This window comes from Equus quagga, chromosome 15 (assembly GCF_021613505.1).
Source record: "Equus quagga isolate Etosha38 chromosome 15, UCLA_HA_Equagga_1.0, whole genome shotgun sequence".
NCBI classification, from domain to species: Eukaryota; Metazoa; Chordata; class Mammalia; order Perissodactyla; family Equidae; genus Equus; species Equus quagga.
The window spans coordinates 56,308,017-56,333,317 of NC_060281.1; the positions used below are offsets into that span (position 1 = coordinate 56,308,017).

General features: G+C 50.5%; 1 protein-coding gene across 6 annotated transcripts in view; it reads right to left on the reverse strand.

Annotated features, from left to right (window-relative positions):
* Nucleotides 1-985: 985 nt before the first annotated feature.
* The window catches only part of RREB1 (ras responsive element binding protein 1), a 149,780-nt gene continuing 125,464 nt past the window's right edge, over nucleotides 986-25,301 (reverse strand). For 5 of the 6 annotated variants that reach the window (XM_046640927.1, XM_046640923.1, XM_046640925.1 and 2 more), the window contains 5 exons: nucleotides 23,027-23,216; nucleotides 19,091-22,004; nucleotides 11,629-11,793; nucleotides 5,849-6,670; nucleotides 986-4,391 (listed from right to left, as the gene is read on the reverse strand). In XM_046640927.1, the coding sequence (XP_046496883.1) occupies nucleotides 3,871-4,391; nucleotides 5,849-6,670; nucleotides 11,629-11,793; nucleotides 19,091-22,004; nucleotides 23,027-23,216 (4,612 nt within the window). In that variant the 3' untranslated portion in view covers nucleotides 986-3,870. The remainder of the gene's footprint in view (nucleotides 4,392-5,848; nucleotides 6,671-11,628; nucleotides 11,794-19,090; nucleotides 22,005-23,026; nucleotides 23,217-25,301) is intronic. The other variant, XM_046640928.1, reaches the window with a different exon arrangement.

Sequence of the window (25,301 nt, forward strand, 5' to 3'; positions counted from 1 at the left end):
CAGGACAACTTTTCTGCCTACGTCGGGGGCTGTAAATGTTGCTTGTCGGTGGCTGGCAGCACCCACCTCCTATAATTGGAGAGGTTGGGGGCCTTGTCTCTTTGTGAGCTCCTTGTTCATTTTACCATTCCCAAGTTATTTGGCTGTTTCATCTAACACAAGTTCAGGCCCCCCCCCCATTGCTGTTTCATCACAGCTCGGCTCCTGGGGCTGGTGAGGGAGGGGCGTGTGGTTGTGTGTGTGTGTGTGTGTGTGTGGGCAGCAGGGGGCCCAGGGGAGGAAGCCTGAAGGACCAGAGCACTGCAACTCTCCTCTTGCTGTGACCCGGCGCTTAGAGCTGAGAACGGTCAGCACATTTTAAGCATCGTCTCTAATTAGCTTCCCTGAACCCAGCTGCCTTCACAGTTGCTGAGAACTCCCGTGGAAGATTGGAGACTTCGCCCATTTGCTGCTTTATGATGGCAGACCTCCCCCAAACAGGACTTTGGACCTGCTCCATCGAGCCCCGGGGTCACTGTAACGTCAAGGTCTCCCCACCGCCACCCGCATGATCACTGTTTGAGTGAAGGGAGTCCCCCTCTACCCAGGGGCAACTAGACCCCTTAACACTGGGAGAAGGAGAAGGCCGAGCAGACTTCGCCAGAGCTGCTGCCTAGGAAAGAGAACTCCTGGCTTTAGCTGTTTCTAAACCATGACGCTGCTGCAGGCCCATGGGCCGCCGGCCACCCTGGAAGAGCCAGCCCGGTGCTCCGAGAAGTCCGACAACAGGCCACAGCGTGTGCTTCCAACTCCACGGGCGAACACAAGAAGCTTCTTTCTAAAGACGCCACCTGCTGGGGTGACGGGCGGTTCCTGGGAGCCCATGCTGACAGGGAGTTGTTGTGAGACTCCCCCGACGCCCTGGCACCCGTGACCTGCCGGAGCAGGCTGCAGTCTGGAGGCAGGAGAAGCTGACAGGATGACAGCAAATAACAGGACGGCTGCGTGACCGGCAATCTGCCGTTTTGAAATATAACATTTATTGCTTAGATGGTTTGATACAGAATAGCTTTTCTTCTCATTCTGAATTTGGAAGTACTATACAACTGAATACAAAGAGGAACAAAAAGTACCAAAACCAAACGTGTGATTCTGTTCGTGTGGCATAAACCAGTTTTGTACATAACCTGTAGCAGCAGTTTGTAAGTTCCCTTTAGAAAAATATGAATTCTACACATTTATTATTGTTTCCTGTTTAATGCATGGGCTGAAATCACTAGGATCAACTTCCTTCTTGAAGAAAGAGAGGAGGACAGAGAGGAACGGAGGGCGGAAGGGACGACGACTCTTCCTGAAGCGCATCCGGCTGCGCGGAGCTTCCCCGGGGCTGTCGGCACACGCCCTCTGGGGTGTCTGTTTTGTTTTCACAGCCAGGAGTTTCATGTAGTGATTGAATCTCAGCATTGTGTCCATAAATCAAAGAGAAAAACAAAAGAGAAGTTGCACCTCAAAAAACTTTTCAGAAGATCCATATATATATAATTTTTTTGTAAAAGCCCTGAGAGAAGGAGAAAGAGAATCAAACAAAATGTGTAGAAACAAATGAGCGGGACATGCAAACTAAGCTATGATTCACCCAGAGTTTAAACAAATCACAAATTTCACAGTTTAATATCGGGGGAGGGGGCAGAACAACGAACAAATAATACATTTCTCAACCTCACTAATAAAATGTGGCAAGACCTTATCGACTACGAGGGGACAGAGGAAGCCTGGATAAAGCTTTGAATCAAGAGTGATGATTGCGAGCCGCAGCCTGGCCGCGCCGTCGGCTGCACCTGCTACATTTCAGCGCAGCGTAGAGTTAGGTCGTGGCTTCTCCCCACAGTGTCTCGAGTTTTAGTGTGGGGAGTTGCAGAGAAAAACAAACACAAGAAACCCTAAATAATAATAACAACGAAAATAACAACAATCGTCATAAAAAGTTAAGGGATGCACAAACTGGTTCTGATGCAGCAGACCACGCGCGGCAGGAAGGGAGACGGGATCATTGGTTCTGATTTGTGTTCATCTAGAGTAAATAACAGCTTGTTTTGAAACTGGTTCATACATCCCTAATACAGTTAAAAATCATATATACCTCAACCTTTTCCTTTCACATGCAACGGTATCACTTTTCATTATCTCAAGAATATCTACCTTCCTTTGAAGTCTGGGCGGTTGGATTTTGGCCACCAGAAATTGGTGTGGAAGTGGAGAGAAAAGGGTCTGTGTGTGTCTGTGCATAGTGGCACTGAGAGCTGCCCGGGGCAAGGGGCCCGGTAGGGGCAGCTCCCTGGGGAAGGCAGGAGGGGCTGAGAGGTGAAGCAGCGCAGGAGGCCCCGCGGCACGAAGGCTCGGGCGTTCTAGAGGTCTTGGCTGAAGGACAGGATGCTGAACCCAAGCTCAGCTACAGTAGGATCTGTTTCTCTTCACTGCTGGTGGCTACCGTGAGGGAAATCTATTGCCTGCATAGGACGGATGCTCGCGGAAAAAACCCTGCCTTTTTGCACCCAGGGATTCAGGCGATTTAAAGCAACTAGAAACAGCACGTTTATCTTCCAGCACCAGCCCCAACTCACAGGAAGGTAAATATCCATCTACATCTCATCTTCCGTCTTGCACGTGCAGTTTTATTACCAGTAGTAGTAGTATTTCCTCGCTTTGCAAATGACAGTAGCACAGGTGGGTAAGGCTTGGGCTGATGTGGCAGGGAGACCGGTGAGTAACAGGTCTCCTCTCTGCCTGGCTTTCTCAGAAGCCCCGGGCGCACGTGCCCTCGCTCGCCCCTCTGAGCTGCTCCTGGGCCGCGGGCGGGAGGACCGTCGTGGCCCCTGCTGGATTCTGCAGTCCCGGAGGAAAGGCTTGTCTAAGTACAGTAGAACAGCCACCGCCCGAGGGCGCCAGGGACAGCTGCGGGCAGACGCTCACACGGGGACTGGGCGGCCCAGGTCTCCCAGGACAAATATTGCCCATTTGTTTCTGCTGACTACAGAGACCAGCAAACCGATCAACTAAAAATAATAATAATAATAATATTATTAATACATATACCGAGAGGGGGACTCCGCTACATGACCTCTGTGCCTGTTCTCTATAGGTCAGGTTGCCAGGGTAATTCTTCTCTGGAATTTAAGAACGGAAGTTCTGAGACTTGGACAGTGACAGCAGGTCTAATGCTGAAAAAGTGGACACATGAATGAGGCTGAAGCTAGACTCTTCCCTGGTTTTGGCTTGAGCCAAATTGGACACCTTAATCAACCACATCCGGCAATACTGAGGACCGAATTACAGCTCCACCGCGTAGCAAACAGAACAAAAGAAAAGGTCTATTTGAGAAATGAGCATCTTATCCATACTTCCTGTGGTAATTTACATGAAATTCACATCATTTTCTTCCAGTTATTGGCTACGGGTATCCAAGGGCATGTTTTTGTCTTCTGTTTCCAGCTCACAGAACAAACGTTACTATCACAGATTCGCAAGAACGAGCTCACACACACCAATACAGAAGGTAACGTTAATGCTTAAATGAAAAGGTCATCTCCAAGTAATTCATTAAAATATTTGCTTTGTTTTTTAAAAAGTCATTTTGGGAAAACACAACACCCAGGCTGACGCCGGGGGACTGGTAAGTAGTTAAGGCACTCGAGTTGACGGCTGCGCCTCCCGCGCGGGGACGTGGTCAGGCTATGGCACCGGGCGAGATGGCCTGCTCCTGCTCGGCCCTCGCTCTCTCAATCTCTCTCACTCCCCAAAGCTGAAGGGCACTGAGGAAACCTCATGAAACATAGATTCAGGACACTTTGCTCTGCTGGCTTTCGTCTGTGTGCTGGGGGCCACGACGAGCGGTCACTCCAGCCCCAGGAGTGGTGAGGCGCCGTCGGCTGCGGCCAGGATGGGGTGGGACGGCCTGTTGCTGTGCAGCTCCAGCAGGTCTTGCACCAGGGGCCCCGGGCTCTCCCGCTCAGGGTCACCCTGAGACGCCCGCTCCGTGGGGCTACCCACTGGAGTGGCCTTGGGAGCACTCCTGCCCGCTTCAGCCTGGCCGGCACCAGCCATCCGACCCGTCGCCCTCTCTTCCCTGTGGCCGGAATCCTTGGTGGCGTTGGCCAGGCTCTCCTTCCGGCTCCGGGTGACTGTCACGTGGTTGCTGGCCGGTAGAGCTGAATCTGCCTCGTTCTCCGAGATGGGGTTGTTGCCACTGTGGGTGGACTCGCTCTCACTGTCCTCCTCACCCCGCTCGTCCTTGTCGCTGTCCTTCCCGTGGTGTTTGGCATGCCTGGCTTTCTGGTGGACCCGCTGATGGCGAACCAGGCTGTGCTTCAAGGTGAAGGTTCGCTCGCAGGTCTGACATTTGTACGGCCTTTCTCCTGGAACGATGGGAGAAAGAAATTATGTCTGTTAACGGTAAGGCCACCAGCATCCACCTCCCTGCTCGGTGTGAGGGTGGCAGCCATGCGAACGAGCAAAGGGGCAAAGGGTGGCAGGGGCCAGGACTCCCTCCTACAGGGGAAACTCTGTTGTGCAAACTGTCAAAAGGGGAAGCAGAAGTGTGAGGGGCCGGCCCCGATTTCTTTCTCCCTTTCTCTCTCAACCCAGGCTTTTCACATACTGATCCAGGGACCAGAATCTCAGAAGTGGAGTCCTCAGGGACATCCAGACTGGCCTGAAAAGAATCTCGTGGAAGGACAGCGGTGGTGTCCCTCCCACAGGGACAGGCACCATTTCCCAGAGCTCTGCCCAACAGTGGCCCCTCCTAAGTCAAAGGTCCAGACACTCTGTGTCCTGATACGGAGCAGCTGGGGCTTTCCCTCCTGCTCACAACGCGGACCTGTGAGCAGCTGAGAAGACCAGCTGCCAGGAGCCCAAGAATATCTCTCTGTTGGGAGCCAAGCACAGGAGCCTCCAAATCCCCTGAGCGCAGGGCCGAGCTGACTGCACGAGGAGGGGGTAGGGTGCGGGGAGCATGTGCACTGCCGGCTGTGGCAGAGAGGGAGGAGGAAGGCCGAGAGCAGGACACAAGGTTTTTTTTTTTGGGGAGGATATGTTTGCGTCTTTTGGCTTCATGATTTTATCCAGGTCTCCTCTTTACCGAAACAGCGGTCCCTGCCTTGGGGTTTGTGGCCTCGACCCCACGGGGTGGTGAGTTCCGGGAGGAGCAGGGACGCGTGAGCAGGGGCGCCCTGATGTGCCGTGCAGCAGCCAGGCGAAGAGCCCTCTCAGTTGTGTCACCCAAGCTGCTGCAGAGCCACGGGGAAAGCCCCTCCCGCTGCTGGGCGGCTCTGCCGCAAACTGCCTGCCCGACGGCAACACAGCTGCCCAGGCGCCCGGCAGAGCCTGGGGTGGCGAGCGCCACAGAGCGCCTGTCCCTGCTGCCTGCTCAGGACTTGACGAGACCACACGCCCCAACTGTCCAGCACCTACTTCTTCCAGATACTCAAGAGACAGGGCAGCCATCGTCTCCATTCTGGGGAGAGGAAGACCGAGGCTCAGAGGACGGAGGGACTGACCAGACGTTCTCAGAGCCCCAATGCCAAGGGACGCTCTGTGGCTTCGCTGCAAGAAGCCTGCAGTTTCAAGTGCTAAGAAAAGAACTCGTTAAATCCCTGTTTCCCGGGCTTAAGGCGCATGTGTGCGAGCTCAGGAAATTCCCTCTGGCCGGGTTTCCATCACTGCTTCAGGGGAGGCTCCTCCTACAGACTGAGGTGGGCTGGAGGGAAGGGACGGAATCAAACTCGCCCCCCTTGGCAGGCTTGGAAACCAGGGCCTTCCCGAAACGACGCCCCGTGGCCACCCCAGGCTCCTGCAGGAGGCCGGCCGCCCCTACCTGTGTGGGACCGCATATGCCGGGTCAAGTCCTGCAGGGACCAGAACCTCTTGTTGCACACACTGCAGACCTTCTTCCTCTTGTCGGCCTTGCTGGCCACGCTTCGGGGGGAGTCTGTCTTTGGCTTCTTGTCATCGTCACTCTTCTCCAAGGACTTCTTCTCGGTTGTGCCCTCCCCATCGGAGGCACCCTCCACCTCCTCGCTCTGCTTCTCAGTGGAGGCTTCTGACGAGGCCTCTCCCTCAGCCGGGGGCTCCACTGCCAAGGTGTTGGCAGGCTTCTCCTCTGGCTCAGGGGGAGGAGAGGTGGTGGGGATGAGCAGAGGCCCCTCGGCTGCTCTGCTCAACTCCTGGCCCTCCCGAGGAAGCGCGCCTTCCTCCTTGGGCTCCTCGCGGCCGTGGGCCTTCCTGTGGCGGCTCAGGGTCCCAAGGAACTTGAAGCTCTTGCCACAGATGTCGCAGGCGTGCTTCTGGTCCTGCTGGGTGGAGCCTCCGCTGCCCACATTGCCAGCATCGCCCTCTGCCAGCTTGAAGCCCATCAGCTTGCTGGCGAGATTGAGGTCCAGGCTCTTGTTGCTGACGGTGTCTTCCTCTGGGCCATCTGTATCCTCGTCCGTCTCCACCCCAGGCTTTTCCTCCTGCTCCTGGCTCTCCTCGGCTGCCTTCTCCTCCCTGTCCACAGCCTTCACCTCCTCTTCGGGGAGCTCTTCTTTGACCTGGCTGGGCTCAGAGGTTCCCTCCATTGTTGGCTGCTCTTTCTCCCGAGAGGTGAGGTCCAGCACCTCGCCTCCTGTGGCCAACATCTCCACATCTGACTGGCTGTCTGTGTGAGCAAACACAGGGCATAGGGTGAGACTGAATGCCACCAAACATGCCACTTTCAAGGGCTCTGTCATGACTCAGCTGAACACACCCCCGAAGCCTGTACCCCAACCCCAGCAAGGATTTCTCTCACCCCAAATCCTCGTCACCCCTTACATCCCGGAGGGCCAAGATGAATCTGGGGTTAATTCACAAAAGGCAAAAAAGAGCCTCCACATACACACAGATTGGGGGTCACAGGGCTGACCGTGCCTCGGAACTCCTGCCCTCCCCTTTTACTGCCCACTAGCCATGCCCGGCGCCCTTCACTGCCACACACAGGGATGGTGAGGCCCCCAGGAAGGTGAGAGCGACGCAGGGCAGTGCAGACAGAGGGACGGCGAGAGGAGAGTGGGTGCATTCCAGACTTGCAGCACTAGGGAGATTGAGGAAGCTGAGCTGTAAGTTATTTTCCAGTGCAGAGAGATTATACAAACATGCGACATACACAGGACTACCCCCAAAGACGGCATCTGGTGAGCAGCTCTGAGAAATGGCTCAAAGCATGTGTTCTGTGCTATGGGGCACGCGCTCCCGCCTGACGGCTGATTTCCAGGCAGAGTTCCAAGGCGAAAGCGGCCCCATGCACACCTGGGGGCCTCCCTGGCTGCTATTAGGACCCCATGTAGGGAGTGGAAACATTTCCTTCTGTTTGTTCCTACCTGTCCACTCTCCACAGCAAACCCAGAGGTGGACAGTCCACCACAGTTTGTACTGACCTTCTTAAGGGATGGCACTGTGGCAACACTAACAACACTCAACAGAGGATAGTATTTATCAAAAGCACCGTTTTTGAATGAGGACTTAATGACTTTTCTATTATGTGCTATGACAGTGACGCTATCTGCCGAGACCTACCATTTAACTACAGATCCAAAGGCCAATTTATCACTGCAGGGACTCAGCAGCTCCTCTGAGAATCAGGCTGACGAAGTTGTTTCATGGCACATACGTTAGATGCACCTCCCTCGTTACGCCAGGTCTCTGATTACAGTGCTGGAGCCAGGAGATCTAGGCATGTGACCCAGACCCTCACCTGATGGGACAACACGTACCACAGTGTCCACCCAAGCCCATCACTCTCTGAGTCACATGCTTATTTGCCATCAAGGCAGTCCCCGGGCTGGGGACAGAGGAGCTGGCACCACCCCTCCCATGGTCACATCTACCTGGGACTTTTGGTTTACCTACAACCAAGTGGAAGCAGCACTTCCACTCACATCATTTCATTGGTTTTATTCTGACTGTACTTTTTGGCAGCTTCTGTTTGAGTATCTCAAAAGGTTTCAGAAGGAAACAAATAATTATGGTGTGAATATAATATTTCTAACAATAAACGATTTTTGAAAATTATCCAAAAAGTTTAAAAAAGATGAATTTTGAGATATATACACCAACGTCTAGGCCCCAGTCTAAGGAAAAACTAGATATCATTTTCTTGAATCACTCTAATACAGAGCACCTATTAAATGGGTCTTGGTATAAAGTCTGTAATAAAAAAATATAGAATGCTCAGTTTCTTATTTGCTGGCTTTGGGGGTAGTTACATTGGAAAAAAAGGCTTAATCTCTGGTTACTACCTATTTGTCACAGTATATTCTAGGCCGTCGCTCTTAATTATTAAATTTTTTTCACCAAAGAACATAAAGTTTAACTGTAGTAGAACATATTTAAGATGATCTTGAAAAAAAAAAATAATGAATTCTGAAACCAAACCCAAGTAAATATAGTAAGACCAGATTGCTCTCACTCTCGGGCCGTTCCCTGGCATGAATAATGGAGAGTTCACCCTAAATGCAACGAGAGGCCAATTTGCTTCTTCTGGTGAGCAGAGGGGGCTTGGCTGTGCTCTACCCAACTTCCACTAGGGGGAGTGGTCTAGCAGGGCAGCCCGTGCCCTTCGAGTTCCAAGCAACTCCAACAATTCTTATTAGCGATTCTTGGGAGCAAGAGACTTACCCTCTTCTTATCTCACGAATATCCAGCTTATAACATCAAGTCCTATTTTGATTCCGCAGTCCTTGGCCACCCACACTTCCAAATGCAAGAAGTGAGCTGATGACTCTCTTACTTGGTGCTACCTACCTTCAAGTGTTAATTCTCTGTCCCCATCAGTCCCTCATTTGTGATGCTAAATCTAAGAAACCGCTTGAGGAAGCACACGGAATCCTGAAGTCACTAGTAGATAATAAGCCCAGAGCTCCTCCTGCGGGAAAGTGCAGACTTTCACGTCAGCTCAACAATGAAGTAGCTATTGCTTCCTAGAAATTCCATGTTACTCAACTGATGTGACAAACAACCAAGCTAAATACCTAATCTGATTGGGCAGGGGCACAGCTGTGCAGGAAGTTGCTCTGTCTGCTCTTCACCTACCGAGCAGCAGAGCAGCACTTCCTGTGGTGCAGTCCACGCTGGCACGTGGGGCTTCTGGGCTGGTAAGGGAAGCCACCATTAAGGGATGGTTTAAAAAAACCTCCACGTTTATAACATGCATACTGATTTAAAAAGTCACAGGTAGGTGGCCACAAATATGAAGGCTCCTACAGGCATCTTCGGAGGAGGGGCCAGGGCACCTCTCTGCCCACTAGAGAGTGAATGAAGAGTTTCAGTCTAACTCTGAATGGCCAATGTGCCCCTCTAGGCTGGAAATGCCCCATCGGAGCATTTTTAGCATTCCTTGGGGGAAACTCTAGGGTACATTTCTGTGAAAGGCCTTATGTGAGTGGAAAAGTCAGACCTACATCATAAAACATGTTTAGGGATTTTAAGAAAATGTAATCTAGGCATATAAACCCAAAAAACCCAAGAACTTCCTTGGTCATTTCCTGCCTTTGTTTTTGTACGGTCTTCCTCCAAGGCCTCACCTTTAACTTCATGGGAGGGAGCCCCAAAAGAAACTTCCAGTCCCCCCACCACGCTCACCTGGTTTTAAAACTCTCCTTGAAATCACTCCCCCATCCCCATTCTCCCACTCTTGAATCTCTGACGGATTGCGAATACAATTAAACCAAACATATATTTTCTCTTTGCTGGTTTTACATTACAACTTTCAGTGAATTTTCGTTTTTCAGAGGCTTCGTCCCTTAAAGAAAACCTACACAGCTTCTGGGGCAGGGCGGAGGTGGGTGAGGCTCTGATGGGATTTGGAAAAACAAAACTGGGAGCTGCAAATTAAAAAAATAAATACAGCTTCAACGTAAAACTTGGTGCTCAATCGAAGCTAAGATAGAAATTCCAATTAGCTTTGTGTCTGCAGGCTTCTTCAGATGCCCCCTCGGACGTCAGCAGGGGTCCCAGGTCTGGTGTTCCTCCATATGATCAAGAAGTTGAACCCAAAATGTGCATCCAGCACACGGTTATTACCCTTTAAGACTTGTCTGCAAACCGGGAAACCAAGGGCTCCCGTGGACCCCCTCAATTATCTGCTGCTTTCCCTCCTTCAGAGCCACTAGGGGTGGGATCACAGGCGCTTTCTTAGAGGCCGAGAGAAAACATGCCACTGTGGGTTTCCTCGGGGTTGAACAGCAGCTCACCCAGTGACCTTTGGTTCAAGAGGATCCAAGTCATGGCAAGATTCTGTGGGCGTCTATACCTTTCTTTACTCAAAGATCCTGGCAAATTTTGTGGAACAGGAAGCTGGAGGGAGGAGCCAGCAAACTGGCCTACACTTTTACGTTCCTAGAGGGTTGGATCTTAACCAAAGGGCCTGGCAGTTCACGGGCTTGCTTCACCAGGGTGGTGGTGGGGGGCCCACGGGTGGGCAGAGGGTTCCAGATCAATTCCTCTTCCTGGAAACCCTACCTGTTCAGATGTGCCCACTCCCCCTGTAACTGACACAGAGACAAGGGGGCTGGGATTAAAACCCAACACTGACTCCCAGTGGGGGTGAGGGGGGGCTCCCAGACAGCACCCTACCCCTACCCAAGTCTGAGGGAGAGAACCACAGGGCACTATTACAACCCTAGAAAAGCACATTTAGGGGGCATCTCCTCGGCTTCAAGCAATGGGGAAAGGTCAAGATTTCAAGATTTGCCAAAGTGAATCCCTACCTGTAATACTGCTACCAACCAATGGCCAACCAGCCGTGTGTCTAAGTAAACTGCAGCAGCCAATTTTTTGTTTTGTTTGTTTTGGGGGGTGGGGGGCACAGAACCCCAGCAGTTGGAGATGACGGAATGTGCTGAATAGAGGACATGAGTAAATACAGAAGCTGTAAGGAAAAAAAAAAGGTGGCAGGAGACGCACTGGGCAGCCGTTAATTGCTCTGTAGGGGGCTGGAGGAAGGAAGCACATATCAGCACATGAGAATAATACCCGGATTCAGGTCAAGCAGAGATGTGATTAAAGAAAGGACATGCAGAGTGCTTTTTCAAACAAGACAAAGTTTTCTACCGGGAAGAGAGTTATTGAAAAGAAAAACACCCCCACCCCACCCTGCCCCTCCCTGTCAAGGGCTGGGCACCATGAGTTCCTGCAATACCCTGACATCTGAGCAAGCCCATCCCTGCTCTGTAGGATGCAGCAGAGGCTGGGATTGGAGAAAACAACACCCTGAGCCTTGAAGGTTTCACATCCCTTTTAGATGTGATCCTACCAAGAGCTAGGACTGTTCACCCTCCCTCACACCCCTCCTCCAGCCGGCCCAACAGCAGGAACAGACGTCCGCTGGGAGGGTGACATCTTCCCTAGTGGCTCAGAAAAGCAACCTAGGGGCGCTGTCCCTGTTTCCCAAAACCCAATCCTGCTCATGCTCCCAATCCTTGGCAGGGCCCACCTTGCTGGACTGCGGAGTCCTACAGAGAAGCGGAAAAGGCAGCCCCGCCATAGCTCGGAGGGCCGAAGTTGGCTACGATGCTAACCGAGTACTCCGAGCGGCCCTCCTCTCTCCCTCTCCTCCTCTCCATCACCTGGAAGCACTACCTGTGCTATCATGGGGTCCAACATCACTCTCTTTTGACTGGGGGATAAGCCCGTTTCTTCTCAGGGAACAGTTGGTAACTCCGTGTTTGCGCAACTGGTGGCGTTCACAGTTAGATTTGGTAGAAAAGAAGGCATCGCATTTTTGACAAGGGAAGGGTTTCTGACCTGAAGCAGGAAAAAAAATATATATTTATCTGGCTTTCTACTGCAATGAAAAAGAAAAGTTGCTTTCGATTCATTTTCCTGGGATTATCAGCATTTGTTCCCTCCCCTCCTCCACCCCTTTAAAAAAATAAACAAAACACATTAAAAAAATACTGAGAATATCAACCACTCAGGTGCTCATTTTCCCTTATCCTCAGTGGAATAGAAAGAAGGTTTTGTCTTCAAAATACTAAAAGTTAACAATGAGACCAAGATACATACGTTTAAAGTAAAATAACAGTATTATATCTAAAACCTTAAATAACAACAAAGTGAGTAAAGCGATTTTGAAGCACAGCAAGAAAAACCTGGAGTCTGTCACAAAGAGAAGACACTTATAGAACTCCCAGCACGGCAAGGACTATGGATGCTGGGAATCAAATGGGATGAAGGAACATGCCCAGGAGCCCTCCTAGAGGAATCCTGAAACCCTGATGTCTTTGGGGCCAACCCCCTCCTGCTGACCTGGGTGGGGCTGGCCTCCTACAGCAGACCGGAAGTGGGGAGTCTGACTTCTCAGGACTCCTCCTGTCTAACCTGCTGAGTCGTCCTGCAATGACCTCTGGCCAAGGTCACTGTGGTCCTGGTTGGCGTGACAGAGGTCTGCTCTAAGAAGCATTAAAGCTTCTTTGTTCCCCTGCTCTAAGGTCCTGCTCAGTAGTAAATAAGTGACCAACAAATAACTGAGTCTGGTTAGGAGATTGCTGCTCCACTCAACAGGCTGCGCCTGAAGAGAAGCCGCTGAGCAGCCCCCTTCCACCCCAGCTCCACGAATGGGGTAACCTGCTGAGAGAGGAGTGTATCCCCCACCCCCAGCAGTTATCTGCTCTGGTGTGCCTGCCTCTCCTTTTATTTGCATTCCTTCTGTACTGTAAACACAATATTTCAAAACGCAAGCTAGGCTCTTCTGCAATCATCCTGTGTTTGTGGGGATGGTGTGAGGGGCAAGCAAGGGCCAGGGCAGACAGAGTGTGGATGGAAAGAAGGGAGGGAGGAGGACAGGGGAGAAGGGAAGGGAGTAGGTGGGCTTCAGGAGAGAGAAAAGGGTCAATCATTTACTGGATCACTAGATTCTTCTGTTTTCCCCCATACCAGATTCTAAGCTTCCAGTTTCTGATTTTACAGGGGAAAAGGTTCATGTACTAACAGACACAACTTCGGCACTGCAGCCTAGCACTTCTGTCTCATAATCTTGGGGCTGCTGCAATCACATACATGTCCAGAACTGGCAGGAAAGTCAAACACGCACAGCTCCTTTGAAACACCAATTGCAGGGCCTTCAACCTTCCGTCTAGATCACCATCGAACGACGCCTAAGTCCAGGCACTTACTGCGAACACCATGGGCCCGAGCCTGGGGTTTGCAGAAGGGGAAGGAAGGTCTAGCACTGCCAAGTCACACAACTTTGGGGGGTGCCATTCACCCCCAAGCATGCTGGTGTGCAACCCTTCATGGCTGGAATCATGGTACTGCCAAGTTTGAGCGTCAGTAGTAATCAAAGAAAGGGGACGTTCATTCCCTCCTGAGCTGAGAGACCCTCTCAGGGGATGGTTCCAAGTCACCAGTGGAGCTATTCAAGAATACAGATGCCTGGGGCTGGCCCCGTGGCCGAGTGGTTAAGTTCGCGCGCTCCGCTGCAGGTGGCCCAGTGTTTCGTTGGTTCGAATCCTGGGTGCGGACATGGCACTGCTCATCAAATCACGCTGAGGCAGCGTCCCACATGCCACAACTAGAAGGACCCACAACGAAGAATATACAACTACATACTGGGGGGGCTTTGGGGAGAAAAAGGAAAAATCTTAAAAAAAAAAAAAAAGAATACAGATGCCTGGAATGATCAAAGACTAGGGAATCAGGGGCTGGTCCAGTGGGGTAGTGGTTAAGTTTGTGCACTCTGCTTCAGTGGCCTGGGGCTCACTGGTTCAGATCCTGGGCACCTCATCAAGCCATGCTGTGGCAGGCGTCCCACATAGAAGAACTAGAAGGACTTACAACTAGGATATACAACTATATGATGGGGCTTTGGGGAGGGGGAAAAAAAAGACCAAGGAATCAGAAACCTGGGAAGGGTGGAATCAGAAGCCCAGAAACCCAGAAACCCAGCATGTGAGCCTGTAAGGAGCTTCACAAGGGCCCTGCAGGATGAAGTGGTGAACCCACCACCTGCCTTACAGTGGTGCCTTACAAAGTTCAGCGGGCGTTTCCTGCTAAATTTATAAAAATGCCCACGTTAAAAAAAACCCCACATTTTTGTGTCAAGTTGTAAAGTATTTTAACTTTTATTGCGTACTTTTCAAATTTCTTCTTTTTGCTAAAAATTGGACATAATAATTATTTGGGCTCCATTTTAAGTAAAAAAAAAAACTTTTTCCTTTAACATTTTATTGTCAAAAAGCAACATCACAGCTTCTCTAAGTCAGGCTAGACTGCGAGGAAGACAAATCAGAAGCTCTGACTATGAACTGGGATACAAGTCTTGATTTCAAATGAAACAACTGGTTTCTTGCTTCTACATGATTTACTCTGTAATTTTCACACTGGTAAATGCTTCACTTTTACAGCTAGTGTGGATGCTAGGCTCATGTGCCATGATGATGAAGATTCCTATTAAGGCTCAATTCAAAAAACAATTCAATGACGCGAAAGTATTGTATCACATTATGAAGAGTCCCAAAGTGACAACTAACAGGAGTCTTTACAAGTTTACATTTTATCGCGTAAGTTTTACATCTGAAACAGCAGCGTGCTCTAGATTGCATGGACAGAGGAGAAGATGAGCCCTTTCCATATTTTATAATCGTACAGGTGTCAATAAAACTTGTTGACTGGTAATCTATATGGAAAGTATCAAATGATTTTATTTATTTGGTAACTGCCACAAATTACTGATTTAGTGGGGTGTTTTTAAGTGTAACCACAGGATATCAAAGACCTATGATATCCCTCCACTTTCAACTTGACTGGTAAAAGTCATCAGCTGGCCAGTTTTCACTCTCATAGAACAGTCAAGAAATGAAGAGGGAAATTTTATACTAAATGATGTTATCTGGCAGGGACTGGGGAAACAGCAAGCAGAAGAATGAACAATGATGACATGGCCTCACACCTTCAGACTTCTCTCCATCGCCCTTGCACCCTCTCAGTGAAGGTTTCTTTCCATATTTTCTTTCTTTCTCTATTTGGCAGGGGTGTACACAAGGCTGGCTGTGTAAAAATGTCCAAAGTTGCCACTTAAGAGAGTTAAAAGTAGCCAAACACAACCAGTGTCAGAGTGCCTTCCACACTTAGCTTTGCACATCTTACTGATTTCAACTCCAAAGCCTGTTGCCTGTGAGCAAGTGCGTAGGAGAGGTGAGTGGGGAGGGCCCCAGGCTGGCAAAGAAAAGCAGTTAAAACCAACTGTGAGAAAGTGAGCGAGCCAGGGACCCCCAGAATGTCAGAGCCAGGGGGCGCCTCAGGCATCCCCAGGTCCCAACCCTTTCTTTTTATCAGCAAAGGGAAGAGAGGAGGAAGAGGATTAGGACAGAGGCGGGAACTGACTGGCTGTGTTTTCTGGCACTCGCTCCTCCACTTGTGGCCTAAAAACACACGAGACGCTCACGAGGGGAAAAGGAAGAAACCGTGAACTAGCCTCTCCTGAAGAGGCAATACTGTTCAGCCAGAGAAAGGTAACTGTCTCCGATCAACAGGACGCTATGGGCTGGGAGAGGGCGGAGAGGAGTGAAAAAGGAAATACAGCTGTGTGTGGAGAGCACGCTGGGGGATATGAAATATGACAGCAGACACCAGCTTCCTCATAAAACACAACTCCTAGAACTAGCGCCACGCACAGAGAAAGGCCTGAAACCATGTGCCCCTTGCCTGCAGCAACAGTGAGGCCCTAGATGGACACTTGACATCAGGTCTACTTAATGCTGCCCGTTTAGGGGGTGGAGTGAACCGGAAACATGTCTATGAGACAATGTACACACATGACGATAATTCTACACATTTGCTGAGAGATCAGGAGAAAGCTGAGTCTCAAGACCCAGACAGTTTGCCTAAATGCAATCTAAAACTGGACCCTGCTCAAGCTTCTGGCTGGAATGCAGCTCGATTTTAATGCTACAATGGAAAAAAAAAGCCTCTCCCCTGTATAACACCTGTTTACAGGATCATTTCAGAGTCTGTGTTTAATTTCTGTACTCTTTCATATGTGCCTTGGTCTTACTTCAAAGTTTCTGGAGGGAGCATCTCACAGAAAGCTAGGCAGCCAGGAGACAGGCAGCTCAGAGATTCTTCAATAGCAGAAGCATCTACCAGGAAAACACCAGTGTGTGGGAAGAGCGAGTGGATCAGATGATTTCCCAAGCTCCGTCCAGCTCTAGAGCTTGATGTATGGAAAATGTTCTAACATAGCACCAGACACCGCCAAGTGCTCTACAAAATTATTTAATAGAGGTGATGCTGAGATTGTTGCTGGAAGCTGAAGCAGGGCGACAGCAAAGGAAGTTAACAGAGCCCAATGAGAGCCGACCTTTATACAATGTCTAAGCATGTGGCTAATACCACTCTGTGGCCCTTAAGTCTTTGATGAATGGTATTCTGGTCCACATCTGTGTTCTATCTTATCTCAAACCACTTCCCAATCTTCTGCATCGGGACATGTCAGGATACAGGCAGGCCAAAGGAGGTACACTCTATACACCTTCAGATAGAGCACCAGTAGCCACACCAGCCTGACTGTGGGGCAGCTACAGGGAATCTGACCCTGTCTTTGAACTCCACCTCTACTGCTCATTGAGTAGGCAAATTACTCAGCCTCTGTGAGTCTCCATTTCCTCATGGCAAAATGTGGACAACACTGCCCTTATGGGACGGTCACGAAGACTAGCTCTGAAAGCTCTCTCTCCCAACCCTGTACACAGGGATGACCCCATGAGTCAAGGCCTGCAACCCCCACTACAAGATCATAATGTGATAGCATGTCAGGGATGGGGCTGAGACAGACATAGCCATTACGGGTGCAGTAACTGTGAAGGGAAAAGGGGCAGAACGTGTTCATATTTACATCCACTCCATCCTACCTGCCTTAAACAAACTTCCCATCTTCCTTGCTCAGTTTCTGATGCTACCAAATTTTAAACCAACTAGGACATTTTGGCATTCAAAAGCTAGGCAATCCAAACGACTGGATTCACAAGTGGGAACTTACATCAAGCATCTGCAAAGACACAGGTACAACCCTTGAAAGGAAAGACTGTCTGCTCCAGCCCTCTTAGGGAGGCTGTCAGCTTGCCAAGCAGACAACGTCCAGGAATAAATGGCCTCATCTGGGGAAACGTGCACGGGATCTCCTAGCACACAGCTCCTAGCTGGAGGAGGGTGGTGGAGAGGCTGGGTGACAGCGGGGGGAGAGTAGAGGGTGAGGCAGGGCAAGAGCCGCCCTCATCATGAGATCCAGACCATCTGCTTTCTGAAAAGCGGTAACAGAAATACTCACTTCTCCAGAGACTCTGCAGGCAACAAACAGGTGTCACCCAAAAAGGGTAGCAAAAGACACTGCTGTGTGGAGCACCTTCTTTTGAAGATGCATCTTCTTTCTGAACGGCTTTCTTCATCAGAACTGTTACTTTGTCAGGCTTAAATGATTTCAAATGGATAGAAAATGATGGCCTGAAAATGCAGCATACACTTCAGAAATCTACAAATTCTGTGTCCTGTTAATTGAGTCCTCCATGGACAGGCACGCCATTCAATGCTCACACGCCTGCTGCCATTCAATTCCTGGATTTGAGGCCCTACCACACCAAAAACAAATGCCGCGTCTATGCTGCACCCAGCTTCAGAGACTCCACAGCTTGCTCTCCCCTCCCCATCTACTCTCTGCTCACTTTTCTTTCACAGGGATGACTCTGACCTCACTCCTGCTGTTCCACCTCCTTAGCAGAAACAGGCTTCTTCAGAGCTTCAAGTGACCCTCAAGCCTGAAGGAAGCGTTTGCACCTGGAAATAAGGCGCAGCTCACACCCAGTCCCCACTGCCTTCCCCTCACCACATGTAAGCTTCGTGAACTTCGTGAACGTAGGGTTGCCAGATTTAGCAACCAAAAATACCAGGATGCCCAATTAAATCTGAATTTTAGATAAACAACAAATAAGTTTTTAGTACACCCCAAATATTGCATGGAAAATATTTATACTAAAAATTGTTTGTTGCTTATGTGAAATTCAAATTTAACTGGCATTCTGCATTGTATCTGGCAATCCTGTACCACACAGCTCTTTATTTGGTTTTAGGTCCTATTAATATTTGGGTAGTATCTCCAAAATGTTAAGGATCGCAGTTAAGATATCACCTAATTTATCCTTGGAGTCCAATGATATAAATCTTGTATGAATATTCAGTAAATTAAAATTAAATTGAGAACTGCGCAGTCATTTGACTACTAGAAGTTGCGAGTATAAAATTATTTAAAGTGCACTCCTTATCTTAAACTTCTCTTTAAAAATCAACATATGGAAACCAACATTTGAAAAATACTTTCGGATGCCTTTTTGGTAATTTCAGTCTGCTTCTTAGACTATTTATATGTGCGTGTTTCTCTGGAATAGCTGACAATTTTAGTATAAATAAAACTTTAAAAGAATTCCAAAACTACTCGTCACTGATTTTTACAATATATAGGGGAAAATGCGACCACCTTAGTGAACTGAAAGATAAGAGCAAAATTTGCAATATTTCCCTTTAAGAATACCTGGTGGTCAACACAACATCACAGAATGTTTAACATTTTAAAAGCTGCCTTGAGGATGTCTACGCGCAATTTCTCCTGCCAAAGCACCAAGTTGATTCTGGCCCAACACCTCAAGACCAAGTTCCACTTCTCCCTGGCTGCCTCCCGTGCGTACCCAGTACATAACCTTGCTACCTTCTCCAGAAGGAATGAGGCGGATGAAAGTAAGTGATCCGACTGGCCTACAACCACGTTCACCTACAAACACCTTACGTTTCACCCCTCCCTTTACCAGCCACCCCGGAGAGCTCAGACAACAGGAACAGGTCATTCTGGTTACAAGACCACAAGCGGAAAAACCGACAGCAGCATCAGGCAAGAGCCTGGCCTCTGAGACTGAGGAAGGAGAGAAGGTAAGAATGGGGTCATAGGCAAACAGTCCCGTGCTTTCGACTCCCACCCCTGCTTCTCCCTCACCCGGCTGGCCAGGCCACAGCCTCCCCGCAGGGGAGGAGGACCCACGGCCTGGCAGGATCCTCTTACCAGTGTGTGTGAGCATGTGCCTCTGGAGGGAGCTGGCCCAGGGGAAGACCCGGGGGCAGTGAGGACAGTTGATCTTCTGCAGGCAGTTGGCGTAGGAGTTGCGCTTTGCCCTTAGCAGCTTGTCTTCTGGGGGGCTGCCCTGCTCTTCATCACTGGGCCCGTTTTGCTCAGCAGGCGCTCCAGCCACCTCATCCTGAGTGTCATCCTCCGCGGTCTGCAGAAACGGACTGAACTTGTTGGTGTCTGTAGTAGCCAGCATCTTCTCGATGCTGGCAAACTCCCCACTGGAGTCCAGGTCCATGCCGCCGCTGCTGGCTCTCGGCCGGCTCCTCATCCCCTTCTTCCGGCCCCTCTTCTTTGACAAGCCAGCTGGCCCCTGCTCGGTGGGCGAGGCCGCCTCTGGGCTGTTGGCAGCAGGGGGTGAGTCACTGGATTCTTTTGGACTTGCGGTGTCGGTGGGAGCGGTGGCAGCTTTGGGGATGGTGCCTCCTAAGCTGTCGGAAACTGTGGTGTTACTGCCAGTGCTGGTAGGCCCTGGGTCAGCCACCTTGGTTTTGAGCAAGGTGGGGGCAGAGGACACAGATGAGATGATCTGGGCAATAGAGGCCAGCGGAGGCAGCTCTTCTGTCATAGAGGGCTTTGGCAAGAGCAGGGGGGGCTTGGGGCGCAATGGCCGCAACAAGGCTGGGCTGCTTATGAGGGTAGAGTTGCCCAAGAGTGGAGAACTGTTGACCACGGCTGAGGAGTAGATAGGGACCGCAAGCTGAACAGAGCCCTGCAAGGGCTGAGTGTGGGTTTCCAGGATGGTGGTTGCTGAGGTCCCCACTGCAGGGGCCATGGGTTTATCCAGGACCCCGCTGGGCCCCACGGGCACCGGCAGGGTAGGGCATGGTGGTGGACAGGGTGAGGGCTGCTCCCCACTCCCTGATTCCTGCTCAGGCTTCTTGGCTTCACCAGGAGCAGCTGTATCCTTATCTCCTCTCCTGAAGTTCTTAGGGATGGACAGGTCGATGGGCTCCATGGAGCAGTCATAGGGGGCTGAAGAAGAAGGGCTCAGGAAGGAGGAGGCGTTTTCCTGCTTCACTTGCACCAGGGCCAGGCCCTTCTGGGAAAAGTCCAGGGGTTCGTTGAAGTCCACTGCCAAGCTGCTAACGGGCTCCAACTTGACCGAGATGTGGGGAGGCGGAGGCTGGGTGGGGCCCCCGTGAAGAAAGCCATTCTGGGGCTCCAGGAAGGTGGCGAGGGGCTTGCGCTCGCCAAAGGCCCCGCTGCCCTCCTCTAACCTCCCTGAGGCCTCGGCAGGCGCTTCCGCAGGGCCCAGGCCTTCAGCCGCTAGGACGTAGCTCTCGATGTCATGCTCGGGCACGTGCAGGTGCTGCTTGAGGATGTGGTGGATGCAGTTGCGCTTGGCCGAGAAGGCGGCGCTGCACTCCTTGCACTCGAAGGGCTTGCGGCCCTTGGGGCAGCCGCCCAGGCCACGGCCGCAGTGCGTGCGCATGTGGATGCGCAGCGCGCGGTAGTGCTTCAAGTCGTCGCCGCACAACCGGCACACCGTGTCCGGGGAGCAGAAGGCATCCACCATCTCGGCCGCGCTGCTGGTCACGTACTCAATGTTCTTCTCGATGTCCTTGCGGGTGGCCTTGAGATGCTTTTTGCGCAGGTGCCGCTCGCAGTTGGCCTTGACGGTGAAGGGGTAGTGGCAGATCTTGCAGATGTAGGGCCGCTCACCGCTGTGTGTGCGCAGGTGGCGGATGAGCGCGGCCTTGTCGGCGGCGATGTAGTCGCATATGTTGCACTGGTATGGCGAGATGCCCAGGTGGGAGCGCACGTGTGCACGTAGCACCCCCGAGAAGGCGAACACCTGGTTGCAGAAGCGGCAGGGGTAAAGAACTTTACGCATGGCCGGCGTCTTCTTGCTGCCAGGGCCCGTCATGATGGCCTTAAGGTCTCCTTCCGTTATCTCCTGCTTGATCTTGGCATCCATGCTCAGGGGCAGCAGGGCCTCGATGATGCTGTCCTGCTCCAGCTGCGTCTTCATCTCGGCCTGGCCCGGCAGCTCCACACCTGGCTGCTGCAGGAAGAGCTGCGCAGCCGTGTTTGGCTGGGCCCCGGACTTGGACTGCAGCAGGTGGGCGTTGGAGGCCGCCTCCACGGAGCCTTTGAGGAGCTTCAGGGGTGGTGGGGGGAGGCTGGGGCTGATGCAGCCCGGGGAGGCCTGCTGGGCATTGATGAGAGGCGGGGGTGTGGAGGTGGCTACCACTGTCCGTGGGGCGACCAGGGGCTTTGGCTTGAGAGGGGGCATGTGCTTGAAAATCGCCTGCAGAGGGGTGGCGGGGGCCTTGGAGAGAGGCGGAAGACTGATTTGAGGGGGAGCCGAGGCTGCCATCTTCAGAATCTGCTGGATGTCTGCCAGCTCGATGGCCGACTCCCCAGAGATGGGCTTGACCACAATACTACTGTCTGGCTGGATGATGAAGCCCTTCTGGAAGGGCTGCAGGGACAGATGCTTCATGCTCTCCTTGGTAGCAGGGAGGACCGTGAGAGAACCGCCCAGGGAAGCAGTTTCAAAAGGAGACAGGCTCAGCATGTTGGTGCAGCCGGGGTCCTGAGGTAGCTGACACTTGAGTGTCTGGAGCTGTATTGCTTGGTTGTCATCCGGCAGGGGCTCCTCAGTTGGGGCAGGCCTGACGTCTTTGGTGTGCTGCAGGCCCAGCAAGGCCAGGAAGACCTTCTGGTCCAGGATGTCACCAGGCAGGGTCTTGGCCTGCAACCTTTCCCGTCCCTGGTCCATGGCAACATGGGTCTGCTTGTGTAGGGCAAGCGAGGAGAGCATGGGGAACGCCTTGTCACACGTGTCGCAGACGAAACGGTGCTGCTCGCTGATGCACCTTCGCAGGTTTGTTTCGCACCAGGCCTGCACAGAAGCCAGGTTGGCAAAAGGAAGGGAATAAAGAAGAGGATATAAAAATAATCACTCAGCTGAGATGCGAAAGTCTCTGTTGTACGAGCAGCCGGCCTTTCTCCATATGTAAATAGCTGACTCTTCCCTGCTTGCTAACTCCCAGACTGAATAAGGAAAACCACCAAGCAGCTGAAGAATCATGTTTGCTTGATGAATGACATCGATCCCAAGCGTATCTCAGCAGGGAAGCACTGAAGTATGTTAAGTAGTAATACCATGAAGGTAGGATTAATCCTCTTTTTAAAAATGGGTGCCTTGCAAAACTAACTGAAGGTGACTATCTGCCATTAGGGGAGATCCAGCTATCTCTGTGATTGTGGGAGAGAGGGCGGGGCCTGGAGAGGGGCACAAGGGAACCCTGGGGGGTTATGTGAGTGTACATATACGGGTGTATACATATGGAATAATTCAATGAACTTGAGGCTTCTGTGCTTGAAGAATTTCACTGTTGATTATCTTCTAGCTTAATTTTTTAAAATTGGAAAAAAAAGAGTTTCGAAGTAGTTTTAGCAGGTCTTTTATGAGCTGAGAACAAATACAGCTCAGGTTAATAATGACCCAAAACATTTTAAATACAAACAACTACAATATTGGAAATATTTAGCTGTAACACAGATATTAATCAAATATTTGAAAAATACAAATTCAGTTCAGATAGGGCTGGGGTGGAAGTGGTGAACAATTCACAACTTTAAACCCAAATGCCCCAAGAATGGGCAAAAGCACTGATGAGCAAGACTCATGCAAATTAGTATAAAATTCAACACAAAACATAAAAGGTCACCTACCCCTCCCAACTCAACAAGCCAATGAAGACTGAAACGACCAAGTTGAATTTCAATAGAAAAGGTGTTATCAGAAGACAAAACCCAACTGACAACATTTTAAGGGAAGGAACAGCTCAGGATGAGGAAGTTTAGTCCAACTGCGCAGACCGTGGAGGTGGCTGCAGCTCCTTGGGCCAATCACAATACCTGAGAAATCCGAGGAAACTTCCTGCAGGAGAAGTCGGTGAACCCTAAGTCGTGGAGGCCAGCAGGAATGGAAGGGTTGTTCTGTATGAAAGGCCTTCCCATTGCGTCCCTGGGAAGTTGTTTGTGGACAAGAGCATTGTGGCGTAGCAATCCTCGATGTGTTCGAAAGGTGACGCAGCAAATGTCACATCTAGGAGAAGAAAGGGACAGGATATGAGGCGGCAGACAAGTCAGAGCTTCCACCCATCCATTAGCCTTATTATATTTTATGTTGCTTCATTTCACTTGAGCAAAATAAAAACACTATGACATCAAGAAGCTAGCTTGCTCCTACAACAAAAATTCTCCCTTTAAGACAAATTATATTCTACCAACTTCGAGATAGCCAAGCTTTGCAGACAGCACAGGTGTGTCCAGTAAGAAGCTAGCTGGGAACCTGAAGCCACTGGTGCAGGCCTACTTGTTTTTACCTGAATCACACAATGTGGAGTGATCATTTCCCTCCCTCAGCTCAATGGGCTCTAATCATCAAAAATGTTTAAAAGTCAAAAAGAATGAATTTACACAGCATCTACAGCAATCGCATCAACAATCCTGGCATCTGATCAGGACAAAATAATAAATTCTCCAACTGAATTAGTAGCACGTGACAGTGATTATGTGTTCAATTCTGACATTGTTACCATCTATCTGAAAAATAATGGTAGTTCCAAGTACTGAAGGCACACCAAGTGCAAGGCACCCTATAGGGGCACTGTGCACGCCCCTGCAGGCAGCTGGGCATCCTGACCTTCATCTCACAGATGAAACCAGTGAGGCCCCAGGACATCAGGCAACATGGCTGAGGTCACACAGCAGTAAGAAGCAAGGACAAAATGTGAGTCCTTCCACCCTCACCTATCCCAAGCCTGACTCCCTTTTTCAGAAAGACTCCCACAAAGGCAGTCCATCCAAAGGTCATCACTCTTCACTTCAGAGATGACCTCCCACACCTTAAATGTCCTGGGCCACAAAGATGTGTAACAAACACCATTTTATAACGGCGTGTCTCCATTTTCTCCACTTTTCATACCAATATTGTCTTCCAGGTCTTCACTGAGAACAATTTAAAAACCACAGAACCATTATGATATTATTAACATGCCCTAGACTGAATACAGCAGCTACTAGAGTCACTCGTGGCTATTTAAATTGAAATTAATTAAAATTTCCTCAGTCACACTGGCCTCATTTCATGGGCTCAATAGCATCAGGCAGTGCAGAGCTAGCACATTTCCAGGATTGCAGACAGCTCTATTGGACAGTGCTACGTGGCAGTATCATTCCAAGTATGTACATGTACAAATGCCTCTGACCCTCACAAAACCTCGAAGGTTGGTCCTGTTATTGTTTTACAGAGAAAGAACTTGGGGCACAGAGGGGTGAAGCAACCTGCTCAATTTTACACTGCGTGCACCTTAATGGAAATTTTTTTTTGCTTTGAAATTCTTCTCTGGAAATAAAGAGATAATGAAATCACCCGTGAAGCAGCTGAGCTCATTTTCATCTAGCGTTGAAAGAGGGAAGTGCCAAGTATGTGCAACTCTGCTTTTCTTATCACGCTGTGGCAGGACACAGCAAACATGTTCCTGCCGTCTATCCAGCTCGCCTATCTCCACTGCTAACTCGGCTGCATCTCGCCATCAAGATTCCTGTCATCATTCAATTAAATTTAGAATACTGGGTTCCCACGAGTCGCTCAAAATGCAAAACTCCTTTTGAGGGAATTCTGTTTAAGCTCAGCAACTGTGACAAAGGCTCCGGGAAGGGATGACTTCAGAGAACCCAGAACACCTTCTGGAAGTTCTCACAGCCATAGGCCCAGACAGCACAGCTTCCCTCTCTCCCCATGGCCCTGCTCCCCGGTGATCCCTTGCATGCAGGCCATGTTCTGGGGGGACAGACCCCAAACCACAGAAACCATTCCCTGTCTTAAATACACAGAGGGCTAAGTCACAGGCTACGAGACAGTTCAGCAGGGAAGCAGAATGGTCGCAGCTACTCTTGGTGAGGTTCTTTCTGGCCAGAACACACTCAAGCTCCACACTGCACACGCAGGGTGGGCTGCACCTCATGGAAGCTCTCTTCTGTTCTACTGCCCTGGAAACGGCACTCTTTCTATCACCCTAACTTTAGTCCTCCCAGGCTCAAGTTCAACTGCACTCCACGTGGTCACCAACCCATCACCACACCACTGGTCAGCTGAAAGCTCTGTACTGAACTGAAAGGATGAGAG